Genomic DNA, 13245 nt, shown 5'->3' on the forward strand with positions numbered 1-13245 from the left:
CCCAGCTCAAGTCATCAAAAGCATTCCGGAAACTCGTAAAATGATTCATCATCTGGATAGCTCATTCCAAAGGGCCTTTGTTGTTTTTTCTCCCTCATCAAAATAGCAGCTGCTCGGCAATGATACCGTCGAAATATTTATTGTGGGAAAATGTTGGTATATGCAGGGCTTGAGACTAGAGCATGGGTGACTGATCTAACGGTGCCCCTGAGAAGGCGTTCAGGGGCGTTTGTGTACCATTAAAGTCACGCAGTATGTATCAACAGCCCAGATGCACAGTTGTATCTCTTAATTCTGTGGTGACAAATCCCTTGGTCCACAATGGGCAAATTACAAGTAGTGTTTGAGGCATGTCTGCTGATTTTTGCATGTTTTTGGCACCAAATGTATAATATATGCGTTTCTCTATTAAACCAGATATTTGTGACAATGATGTATTAGAACTTCATAAGAGTAATGCAGGAGTGATTTTCAGCGGTTGTGATGGCAACATATTGTATCATCCACTTAAAGCTATTGCTATAATTCTTAATGAGCCAAACAGTGACTTCCATGTCCCTCACATTGATGATATGCTGTAATACCATAGGTTCTCATCCTAATAAAACATAACAATTGATTCATTATGTCATGTTGTCAGGCATGCTATTAGTCACTTGTCATTTTTATTGATTAAGTTAAATAGTTACTTGACTTAACTATGACTTCATATATTACATTATGCGATTTGGATATTTTGGGGGAATGAGTGGGAACACTGATTTCATAAGTGCTTTATGAATGTTAATGAATAATTGTGACTCATTTTCTGAAGCTTCACCCACACACCAGGCAGTGTGTTATGCAAGTATTATGCAGGCATCATGTAGGCTCTGTAACAAGCACTTTGAATGAAATGTCACAAAGTTTATTTTACTCTAATTTCAACTAAAACCGCTTATTGGTCTAACTTCACATGATGTCAGGATTTGCTTTTACCAGCACATTGAAACAAATGCTGTTTAACAAACTGCATAGCTCATAAAATGTCCTATAAACATGTGCAAAGTATACACCTATTCTAATTGGGAAATCATTAGGTTCCTGAGGTCATGGCCAACAAGACTTTCAATAAACCAGACTTCAATAAACAAGACTTAAATCTCTGAGTCTGTAGTCTCTCACAGTTAAACCTGATGCCAAGCCACAGCACTGGAGGTTTACAGTAACCAATGTGGTAGTTTCTCTGATGACCCTGATGCACAGCCACCGCACCGGGAGGTTTACAGTAATCAATGTGGGAGTCTCTCACAGTTAGAGCTGATGCCAGCCAAACCCAGCGCTCAGAAATATCAACCTATTAAAATCAAGTGTTGTCATGGAAATAAGGCATTCCTAGACAAAAGGAACACCTATGTGAGAATGTGTTCATTGACTACAGCTCAGCATTCAAGACCATAGTGCCCACAAAAGCTCATCAATAAGCTATGGACCTGGGATTAAACACCTCCCTCTGCAACTGGATCCTGGACTTCCTGACAGGCCGCCCCCAGGTGGTAAGGATAGGGCAACAACACGTCTGCCGCTGATCCTCAACACTGGGGCCCCTCAGAGGTGTGTGAGTCCCCTCCTGTACTCCCTGTTCACCCACGACTGCGTGGCCAAACACAACTCCAACACCATCATTAAGTTTGCTGACGACACAACAGTGGCCTGATCACCGACAATGATGAGACAGCCTATAGGGAGGAGGTCAGAGAACTGGCAGTGTGGTGACAGGACAACAACCTCTCCCTCAACGTGAGCAAGACAAAGGAGCTGATCGTGAACTACAGGAAAAGAGCGGGCGAACAGGCCCCATTAACATCAACAGGGCTGTAGTGGAGCGGGTCGAGAGTTTCAAGTTCCCTTGGTGTCCCATCACCAACAAACTATCATGGTCCAAACACATCAAGACAGTGGTGAAGAGGGCACGGCAAAACCTATTCCCCGTAGGGAGACTGTAAATATTTGGCATGGGTCCCCAGATCCTCAAACAGTTCTACAGCTGCACCATCGAGCATCCTGACCGGTTGCATCACCGCCTGGTAAGGCAACTGCTCGGCATCTGACCGTAGAGTTACAGAGGGGTACGTACAGCCCAGTACATCACTGGGGCCAAGCTTCCTGCCATCCAGGATCTGTATAATAGGTGGTGTCCAGAGGAAAGCCCAAATTAATTATCATAGACTCCAGTCACCCAAGTCATAGACTGTTTTCTTTGCTACCACACGGCAAGCGGTACCGGAGCACCAAGTCTAGGACCAAAAGACTCCTTAATAGCTTCTACACCCAAGCCATAAGACTGCTGAACAATTAATCAAATGGCTTCTGGACTATTTACAATGACACACCACTCTTAACTCTTTCTTGAACTGCACTGTTAGTTAAGAGCCTGTAAGTAAGCATTTCATGGTAAGGTCTACACTTGTTGTTTTCGCGCATGTGACAAATAAAGTTTGATTTGATTTGGATACCTCGGAGAGAATGTGACAGGTATATGAATCTGCTCAGGGCACTGATGTTGTATTTTTCCTCAGATCACTGACAAGGTGAGGATGAGAGGCTTGTTTGGCTTGGCACACAGCATCCTCTCATAATATGGGCCACTATCATTATGGGCCTTCAACTTACTGAGGGACTAATTGATCCCGGATAAACAATAATTCTCTGGCCTTTCCTCTTCATCCTTGAACAAGCGCAGCATTCCTCTCAATACAAATCACACAACTCCTCTGTCTGCGACCTAGGAACACAGGCAGCCGTGTACACAGAGTGTTTGGTTAACATCAGACACCTGGTGACAGGTAGGTTATGCGTGTCTGTGGCAGGGAGGTGCTGAGTCCCTGCAACAATCCAGAACCTGCTATCAATACAGGGCATGTATGGCCTTGAGATTCTCTCACAGAACACAGAATATTAATCCACCTACAGCAAACTGTGGGATGATTCATCATGTCAGCATCTCACTATGCAGTATTACAACACTTGAAAATAAATAGATTGAAATGGTGTACCTCTAAGTATGTTTGACAGTGCTTCGAATAACAACAAAAGGCCCTAGGTGTAGGCTACACTGCCAGGTAGGTAGCCACTGTTACTTATCTCTATTATTGATGTGAAACTACAGAAATCACATTTCCTCCCGTAATTGGACAAAATGCACGTTCTTATTGAACACATATTGAAAACTAGGGATATTTTTGTTTGTTTCTTCACTTGTTGTTTTGTTGTCAGGCTTCCCAGTTGTAAACACAACAGTGTGTGTGTGATAGATGTTGTGAGGGATATTTTGGGCCAGCTGGTCTAAATATAGCTTATCGGTACTTGAGGCCTTGGCACTGAGGGACAATTAGCACCGGCCAGGGAAGTGTGTATGAGATAGCACAGTGCTCATTAGGAGAGGCTGAGGAAGGCCATGGAGATAACGCTTTATTAATCACATGATGCAGACATTCTCTCACACACACACATAGACACCACACATAGTGGGTCACACACAGACTGAAGCAGTATTGTATACACACAGACCGCACAAAGACGTGCTGCTTGTCAAAGTAATAGGAGATCTGGCCTATATTGCATGCAGAATGCATGTGCCCAGATACTTACCTGGTATTTCTTATCTCTCAACTTTCATCTGGCTCACTGTGAAGATTAAAGGAGAATACAGGTAACTGACAAAATCAAAATGAGGTGTACAAAAGTATATTGAAAGCAGGTGCTTCCACACAGGTGTGGTTCCTGAGTTTATTAAGCAATTAACGTCTCATGCATAACGTTCATGCTCATGTTTTAAAAAGCCCACTTACCCATTATTTTGGTTACCATGGCTAGAAGAAGAGGTCTCAGTGACTTTAAAAGAGGGGTCCCCAAGAAGCATGGGGCTTTTAAAGGGTGTGTGTGTGTGTCTCTCAGTCAAGATCTCAACCCATGAACACTTACTGGCGATTCTGCCAATGCGTTTTCCACCACCGTCAACAGAAACCCAAAGGATGGAATTTCTGGTGGAAGAATAGTGTAGCATCCCTCCAATAGAGTTCCAGACACTTGTAGAATATCTATCTGTTCTGGTGGCTCAATGCCCCACTTTATGTTGGTGTTTCCTTTATTTGGGCATTTATCTGTAGGATGTTTTCCTTTGGTTAGAACACTAAGGCCATCCATTTCCCATTCATAAAAAAATCCCACATTTGTACTCACCCACCCAAAGTGGAGATAATATCTGGGATAAGAAGGCGGTAAAGAGCAATGGGGAGAGAGAGGGAAGGGGGGGGGGATAGAGAAGGAGGGAGGGAGCACCCAAAGCTATCTGGTGTTCTCTGAGGTGCTGATCGTGGGGTGAGGTGTGATAAGCCCATGACAGCTGCCAAACACCTCGGTTTGTGTGTGACTGTGCGTTTAAGCCCCAATTTAGAGGAAGCGGCTCTGCCCACCACCTGGGCAACCCTGGTCCCCAATAGCAGGTGTGGAGTTGGCTGGTACGTGATTGGGAGCTGATGAATGTAGCATATGTGCCCTTATCGCTCAGATCTTGTGGCTATAACCTTAAGGCAGGGTGCACTGATGGAGAGATTATCCACAAATAACAAACCATGCGGGCTTCTCCTCCTCCAGCCCTATCACAGCAGTACGTGCCTGGATGAGACTAAAACAAAAAAGCTCAAATGCAAGCCCAAAAAATGGAAGTTCTTTCACAGTGCTTTGGAAGAGAATATCAGTAGAGCAGAGGTGGAAAGTCCACCTGGCTCTAACACACAGAGAGAACTGATGAACTGATGAATGAATCACCCGATTTAATTGGGAAGTTATCCCTCATATTGTTATGACAATAAAACAACTAAGAGAGTTAGTGAAGGCTGCGAGATCTGTGGGAAAGGAAATCTCTCTCCTAACATCCCTATGGGTCAGAGGTCAAATCTATAAGCAGGTGGAGGGGAAAGGAGAGCGTGGAGTCGGACCACACCATTTTACTCATAGAAACTGGATTGCTCACAGCCTGACCAATCCATCTGTTTTCATAACTCATTGTCTCAACTGACATGTCTGAGCAGAGGACTTTGACCCACTGATGTCATTAAAGTAACAGTAACTTTCTCAGGGTCTCCATACACTACAGTTCACTGGCTGTTATTTGGTTCCCCTCCACTAGCTTTTTGGAAATTGGAAAGTAAACGTGGTCAACACCCTACCGTGATATACTGTACATGTGAATGAAATTGCTAAGTTCATCAGTTTTCAGTTCCAGCTTATGAAGCACTAGCTAAACTGCAAGGTTGCATGGTGGGAGTTTTTTCGTGTTGAGTGTTGAGGTTCAGGAGGCCAAAGTCTTCATTAAGTGGGAGGCCAAAGGTGGCCAAAGTCTTCATTACTCAACACCTGTGTAAAAAGCATCCGAACGCACTGACCTCTGTGTTATTCTCCCCCTCGCCTCTCTTTCTCTCCCCCTCTCTCCATCTTTCTGCAGCCTGCCACTGTAACCTGCACGCCCGGCGCTGTCGTTTCAACATGGAGCTGTACAAGCTGTCTGGGCGGAGGAGCGGCGGAGTCTGTCTCAACTGCCGTCACAACACGGCCGGACGCCACTGCCACTACTGCAAGGAGGGCTTCTTCCGGGACATGTCCAAGGCCATCTCCCACAGGAGGGCCTGCAAAGGTAGAGTACCTGGGCTGGGTGTCTGCTGGGTGGGCTACTCAAAATGGCTGCATGACACCCAAACCTCACACTAGTTGATATTCTGCTTCAGTTTTGGACTTTCTTGACGTACCTGTATGTTGTTTGAAAACAGGTTGAATTGTTCTGCCATCATATCTACAAATTCAACAAATTATCAGCATGAAACAAGTCTTCCAACAATCTTTTGATAACTGTATTGCGTATTACTTTCCACAACTTCACTACTATTTATTATTATGTGAGACAGGTGAAAGATAGTTGTAAGACAAAGCTCCCACCTGTGCCAGTGTGAGTGTTGCTGACCTGTGTGACTCTGGTATTTGGAGTCTAGTGGGATTTCCATGACAACACAAGCAAAACAATGTGTGAGCTGATCCGCTGTATAGTTGAGTGGAAACAGATCTCGCTATCATCCCCCATCCCCACACACACACACACACTCACAGGTGTGAGCACCTAAGCCAGGTTTGAGTCCATGCTGTTCAGGATTAGTGTGTGAGGAGAGAAAAGCTTCACTCCCTCTGTCTCCCTGCACCGTGGGGAGAGAAGCCAGGCTGAAGCACTGAGCAAACAAGCCGCTGTCACTCACACACACTTACATGCGCACACACACGTGTCCACACACACATGCACACACACACACGTGCACGCACACACATGCATGCAATGCACACATGCACACATGCACACATGCAATCACACAAACACCAGCACAAGCTGAGGCAGGTTTGAGTGAGTGGATTAATAAAAAGCATATTTTGCGCATTTACCTCAAATGCTTTAACTTCTACCTCTGTTTCTTGTCCAAGTCTCAAGTTATCTCTCTCAAATAGAGGTTACAGGATACAGTAATAACAGCATTTCTGTGGACAGAGCCTTTGAAACAATGTAGTTGAAGTACCTTTATCACTAAAGCAGGGGAGGATCCCAACACTCGGTCCCTAGTGACCACATTTTATTAGACTTTATTTGCTTAACTTGGAGAGATAATGAATCGCCCTGCATTTCTGTGAATTGAAACTGGGGAGGTGGAGAACTCAGAGGATTTCTCTGGGAAAAAAGACGAGTGGCTAACGATAGAAGTGAGATGTGCCATGGAATTCAGGAGTGCAGGAGTTGATTCAAACAGTCTCTTTGAACAAGCCAACCATTTCACCTCAGCATCAGATCCACCAACATCCCACATTACCCTGAACTGGATGACTTCTAGTCTTTCCAAAGAGATATAATACAACAATATCCTACACTCTTAGGAAAAAGTTATTTGGCTGTCCCAATAGGTGAACCCTTTTTGGTTACAGGTAGAACCCTCTGTGGAAAGGGCTCTACCTGGAACCAAAAGGGTTCTACCTGGAACCAAAAAGTGTTCTTCAAAGGGTTCTCCTATGGAGACAGCTGAAAATCGTTTCATGTTCTAGATACAGTAGCACCTTTTTTTCTAAGAGTGTAATATCCTCCTTGTATGAAAGACAGAATATTGTTTCAAGTCGTTTGTTTTCCGGTCCGATTACAACTTCTCAGTGTGCTGTATTACACTGGGACCCAGCTTGCGCTTCAGTGACAAGTGAGTGACTCTGTGCAGACCCGCATATTGTGGTCTCCAACCACAGCCGTGGCTGCATTCCTATTGGCTCAGAGCGGGTTCTCAGAGTACCTATTCTCCAGTGCCCTTCAGCCTGGTCCACCACTAATTAGTCACAGGAACTGCAACATATTACATTTCCTACTACAGACCACAAGGGACCTCCACTCTTAACTCATACTGACTATTCCAAGTCTCACGGAGTGAATGTATCAACACAGTCCACCATCATATATAAAAGTCAGCCACCGACTCAGACTGTTTTGGGGTCGTTTCACAGTGGTGCCTGTCAGAGTTCACACCGAATTGGAGTTCAGGGCAAATGTAGTTCATGTTGTGCTGTTGTTCTTAACACATTTCATGGATCTTTTGCACTTCTTGAAAGTGACTAATGGTTGGGAGCATCATTGTTTCACTGCACGCTGCCAGTCCAAACATTTTTACGTCTATATTTGGGATGCAGTCAGGGCGGGCAGAGGAGGAAGCTATGGGCAGGTTAGTGTTACAGAGGTTCTCTCCTTCCCTAATGAGCTAACCACATACAGCAACCTGTCTTAGGCTTTCTAGAGGGCTGTATCAGTAACCTGAAGGCTTCCAGCTCTGTCCCAACATTTACACTGTTCCATACTCTGGGATCAAACCCAAACAGCCTGATTGCTGTGCTCTCCTCAGGTGACAAACTCAGCGCTTTGTGACATCAGTTAGGGCCCATGGTATTTATTGTTCAACTCAGCCAACCATCTCGCTCTGCTGTTTTTGGACAGGAAACACAATGCTGTGCCAACACAGCCAGGAGGAAGTCTGCTTTCATTCTCCAACCTGAACCCCCAAAATGGAGGATCACCACTCTCTGAAAGGTGGAGGTTACAGAATAGACCCCTCCGCCATAAAGGCCGAAACACCAGCGTTGTGGAATGCCTCATGTTTTATTTCCCAGATGAACGACTTCATCCCTCATCAAGCGCAGTGTAAACACGGGTCTCGGAGCGCAGTGCGGCCCCCGGTGGCCCCCGGCGGCCCCCAGCTCTAACGGTTTGTTTTATTCCCAGTCCTCTCATCCACTCCGCCGTATAAGCCTTTCACCAGGCCCAGGAGCCCACAGCAGTGGAGCAGCCACACGGTCCACTGAATTACACTCCCTCAACCACTCAGCAACTCTTTACCTCCACACCGCAGGGAGCTACACACACGCACAGGGAAATGAATGAACGTTTCCAGTTGGTTCCCAGTGTAGCACTCAGAACATTAAGAGCACAATGCAGTGGTGTGAGCTCAGAGGAAGAGGACTAGATGGTGGCGGTCGGATTGAGTGGAGACGCAGTGGTGCATCGCTATTGTGATTTGTGGTTCGTGGCATCTCTAGAAGTAATATAAAGAAATACAAAAACAACAGTTATTTTAATGTGGCTTTCAAATACAATCCCTTAAAACCCCTTAAGAAATAGACACACATCTTTAGAATACACATGGATGTTACCCACATGCCATCGGGAGGGACAAGAGTGACCTCATGTTTTTTTGTTTTTTTTGTTGTTGGTTCCACCCTGCATTAAAAAGTCATTTGGAAATGCTTTAGAAGATAATTCCCATGAAATCAACAGAAAGCAAGAGCAAGCCTACAGTTTCAGTCCATATACCGTACAGTTTAGAATCCTATCTCTAAATTAATGGGCATATTTATTGTATTCCTGACGTAAGAACCACAATAACATTCTGGCTGGGAATGATGGAGGACTTGATTAGAAACATTACTTTTCATTCATTTTTATTTATTTTTTTGGCAGGATTATTGTATGCTGATTTTATTATACCTCAATAAAATGTGTCAAACAAACTTGACAAGATGTACTTATACTGCAAATTGAGTAGAAAGAGGATAGAAAAGTTTTAGTTTTTTTATTTAACAAGTGACTTCTAATATTGATGAAACCCATTGAATCCCAGCTAATAACACCCAACTCCAGCCTCTGTTGGTTGGACCACTTAAAGCTATTTTCAAATGACTCTTCAGCTACATACAACTCATACAACTCTAATGGAGAGAGCTGGGCTTCCACTTCAAACACAGGCTTTATGGTAAACGTTTGGCAGAGCACATGCACAAACTAAATTCTCACATTTAATGTGCGATCTTCCCGACTAACAACTTAAACAGACGGCTTTGAAGTGTGTTCCACTCTCCCATTAATGGGGAACATTATTCAGATATATTTGCGCAGGAGCTCTTTGCCAAAAAGCTTAGATTGTAAACTCAATCTGAGAGGAGCACAGGCTCTGCTCTGCCCGCCGTGGATCACAACCTCCACAGAGAAACACAAAGACTGGTCACACACGGCTTAAACACACACACGGCTCACACACACACACGACTCACACACACACACACACACACACACACACACACACACACACACACACACACACACACACACACACACACACACACACACACACACACACACACACACACACACACACACACACACACACACACACACACACACACACGGCTCACACACACACACACACGGCTCACACACACACACACACTGGTGCAGTCTCAAAGTGCTAACAGACCAGGCAGAGGAACTGCGCAGTGAATTGTAAATGTGATATTATTTGATAATGTAATATACTGTTCCTCAATACTCATGCCTGATGGCAAGGCCTACAATCGTTAAGAAAAGGGAGTAATTGTAACTTGTTTGAGGTCCCAGTCCCCCATCTGTGGTGGCCTGTGAGTCACTTTAAGGTTGTTCAAAGCTTACTTTGAAGTTCAGAGAGTCAACATTGGAGGAACGAGAGGCAGAGTGAATTGAAAAGGATGCCTTATGCCTAATTGGTTTTAAACCAATACTAGTGAAGACCTAACAGATTTCATCTACATTTTGTTGATGTCATCTCATCTCAGTTTTTCTCCTGCTCTTTCCTCCTGACAGCGTGTGATTGTCATCCAGTTGGCGCAGCCGGCAAGACCTGCAACCAAACCACCGGCCAGTGTCCCTGTAAGGACGGCGTGACCGGCATCACCTGCAACCGCTGTGCCATGGCTACCAGCAGAGCCGCTCTCCTATCGCCCCATGCATAAGTATGACTTGCCTCAGTACTAAGAGAAATGTCCTCAGACAGACCACACAAGTCAGCCCAACCATAGCCCAGCTAGCAACAACACTGGCCCCATCAATAGGAGTAGTCGCTGACAAGTACTCTATCGCACCAAAATCCCATGCTTGTTATGCAGGAATTCATTGCCTGGTTATTTCACCCTGTTCCTTTATTTCTTTGGATGGATATTTTACAGTTAGACCAGAGCTTAAGTAAACAGGGCATAATGTCTAAGCTAACATGGCCTTGTGAGTCGCAGCACCGTTAACAGCCCATCTCCCTATAAATCCACCCAGCCAGTCCAGGGTAATGATGACTGATATGTTTATTGGCAGTATCAGCAGTCCACAGATTCCAACGTCTCGGCGATAAACGACACCTCATACACGAGATGGGCTAATGGGTGGCTAGCACCGCCAACACAGCTGGCATGACCAGATAAGATACCTCGGATGGCTGGGACACATAGACATTTACAATTGGCCACCATTTATACAGCCGTTTCAATTGGTGACATTTCCGATAGAGTTGTATTTGGAAATTCAACAAAGCCATTGTGAAAAGGAATCAGTGTGCTTGGCCAGGATCCACAGCGATAAAATCAATCTGTGAACCCACTGGAATAGGATTTCCTTCATTTCGTTGGGAAAGTAACAAATGTAGTGTAAAAAGATGGAGGAAATGGGGTCTTGAAAATTGAGCTAAAAATATTTGGTTTCTCGTATATTTTTGAGCTAATATGTTTTAGGTTTAATAGCTTAATATTACATTTTTGTAATATCAAACTTCCTGACAACTTCAATTTTAACAAGGCCAGGGGCCCTGGCTCTTTGTACCTTACAATACAGCATGTCACGAATACAAGAGAGTGAAACTCAAATGGGAAACTGGCTATTAATGTGTATTCCAAGTACAATCTCTGTGTCCTAATCATCAATCAATAACATGACAACCTATTAAGGCATACTTGAGAGTATATCACCAATGCTCAGAGGTTCATTTAAACCCCAAGGAAGGCGAGCAGGAAATTGAACTAAGACGTTCTAACAACTTTGCTCTTTTTTCCACATATGAAGCTGTCAAACTGAGTAGTGATGTGAAATGTCATTATGTTTGTGCATTGCTTTCTCTGTTACAGAGATTCCAGTTGCATCGCCCACCTCCACCTATACCAGCTCTGAAGAGTCCTTAGGTGAGTTTGTGACAATGCTGAGCCATGTGGTATCCACAGGGTATGGCAATTATTAAAGCATAGCATAACAAATGTATTGTATTTTAGTACGAGCACAATTCATATCATTCCACAGTTCCTATTTTTTATGTTTTTCTATTTCTACATATTATTTGGGTTCAAGGCCACCTTCATAATTGTAGTATTTTAGTATTTTAAGGGCCACCTTTATAATTGTAGTATTTTAAGGGACACCTTTATAATTGTAGTATTTTAAGGGCCACCTTCATAATTGTAGTATTTTAAGGGCCACCTTCATAATTGTAGTATTTTAAGGGCCACCTTCATAAGTGTATTTTAAGTATTTTAAGGGCCACCTTCATAATTGTAGTATTTTAAGGACCACCTTCAACATTGTAGTATTTTAAGGTTCACCTTCCATAATTGCAGTATTTAAGTGGATGTCTCTGTGTCAGGAGATGTTAAATCCAGGTTTTTGGTCAGCTCTCTCCCCCCAGCCTCCCATTATGTATTCCCACTCAGCCTCCAGCCCATAATCTGATTGCATGCCTCATTTGCACCAGTTTGTTTTCCAATCATCTCTCGCTGCGCTGAGAGGGAAGAGAACCCTTCCCTTGCTCCCTTATTTACAACCCTATTGTTGAAATGCACAGCTCTGAGTCTGCTTGCTATAGTGCAACACTGATTTGAAGTGACATACCACTGTAACATTTAGCTCATACTTTCAGTCACTGCTCAGTCCAAGCTTGTGGGGTAGATCCCCTGGCATGGGTATGAGGAGAAAAGGAGAGGCCTGGAGCAAAATATTGGTCTCTAAAACCTGTTGCCTAAGCCAACTTGTTTTTGGTCCAACTTCTACTTAAGTGGATACTAGCATGCCAGCAGATTCCCATAGACTGACAGTCATTGCTCTAATGCTAGTTAGCAATGGCTCGCAAAACCGCCTCTAACTTCCTTCTTACTGGACACAGAGACATCATTTGACTCTGGGGAAGTAGAAAAAGGGCCTCCTTGCCCAAATCCCGAAGTATTCCTTTAAATTGCCATGCATCTAAAACATATAGGTTCTGTCACTTTTGATAATTAACATGGGACTAACAGTGTGGCTCCACATATTTCACTGATCTTAATGGCCAACCTGCTACATATGTTGGCGACCAGCTGCAATGGGGTTTGGAGTCTTGTCAGGAACCTCACACAGACACCACCCTCCAAATTAAGAGTGGTGTGGTCCCCAGGGATCCTGGAGAATGGCGGTGGCCCCGCTAGAGAGGCCACACAAAGGGGACGTTTGTCCTCCCAGCGGGGGCCGGGGCCTTAATGAGAGCTGTGGGTTTGATGGCCAGTCCTGGGATTGTGCTGCTGGGCTAATGGGCAATGCCAGCTATCAAAGGGAGGTAAGATGAAGGCCTCCAGGGAACAGGGGAGACAAATGGGCCCCGCCCTAGCCACATTTAAATGGAAATCAGGCGTGGTCGATATGGACTCGTCAAATTATTTTACTTTGGGATTTCCCTTCACTTTTTAATTTCTACACCACCCCGAAAGCTGCCAGGCGTTTCACTAGAAATGTTTTCTCCACATACATGCACTTGCTCCCCATCCCCCTGCCTCCGCCCCAATCCGCTTTTTGGGGGGAGCACGTTTTTTTCTCGCTCCGCTGTTACCCGG

The 13245-nt window shown here is 44.5% G+C and overlaps 1 protein-coding gene across 1 annotated transcript in view; it reads left to right on the forward strand.

The window, feature by feature from the left end:
* Positions 1 to 13245, forward strand: part of LOC112247017 (netrin-1) — a 40271-nt gene that overhangs the window by 18529 nt on the left and 8497 nt on the right. Inside the window, 4 exon segments of the mRNA XM_042307523.1 lie at positions 5486 to 5674; positions 10217 to 10321; positions 10324 to 10365; positions 11521 to 11574. Coding sequence (XP_042163457.1) covers positions 5486 to 5674; positions 10217 to 10321; positions 10324 to 10365; positions 11521 to 11574 — 390 coding nt within the window.

Source organism: Oncorhynchus tshawytscha, linkage group LG27 (genome assembly GCF_018296145.1).
Source record: "Oncorhynchus tshawytscha isolate Ot180627B linkage group LG27, Otsh_v2.0, whole genome shotgun sequence".
NCBI classification, from domain to species: Eukaryota; Metazoa; Chordata; class Actinopteri; order Salmoniformes; family Salmonidae; genus Oncorhynchus; species Oncorhynchus tshawytscha.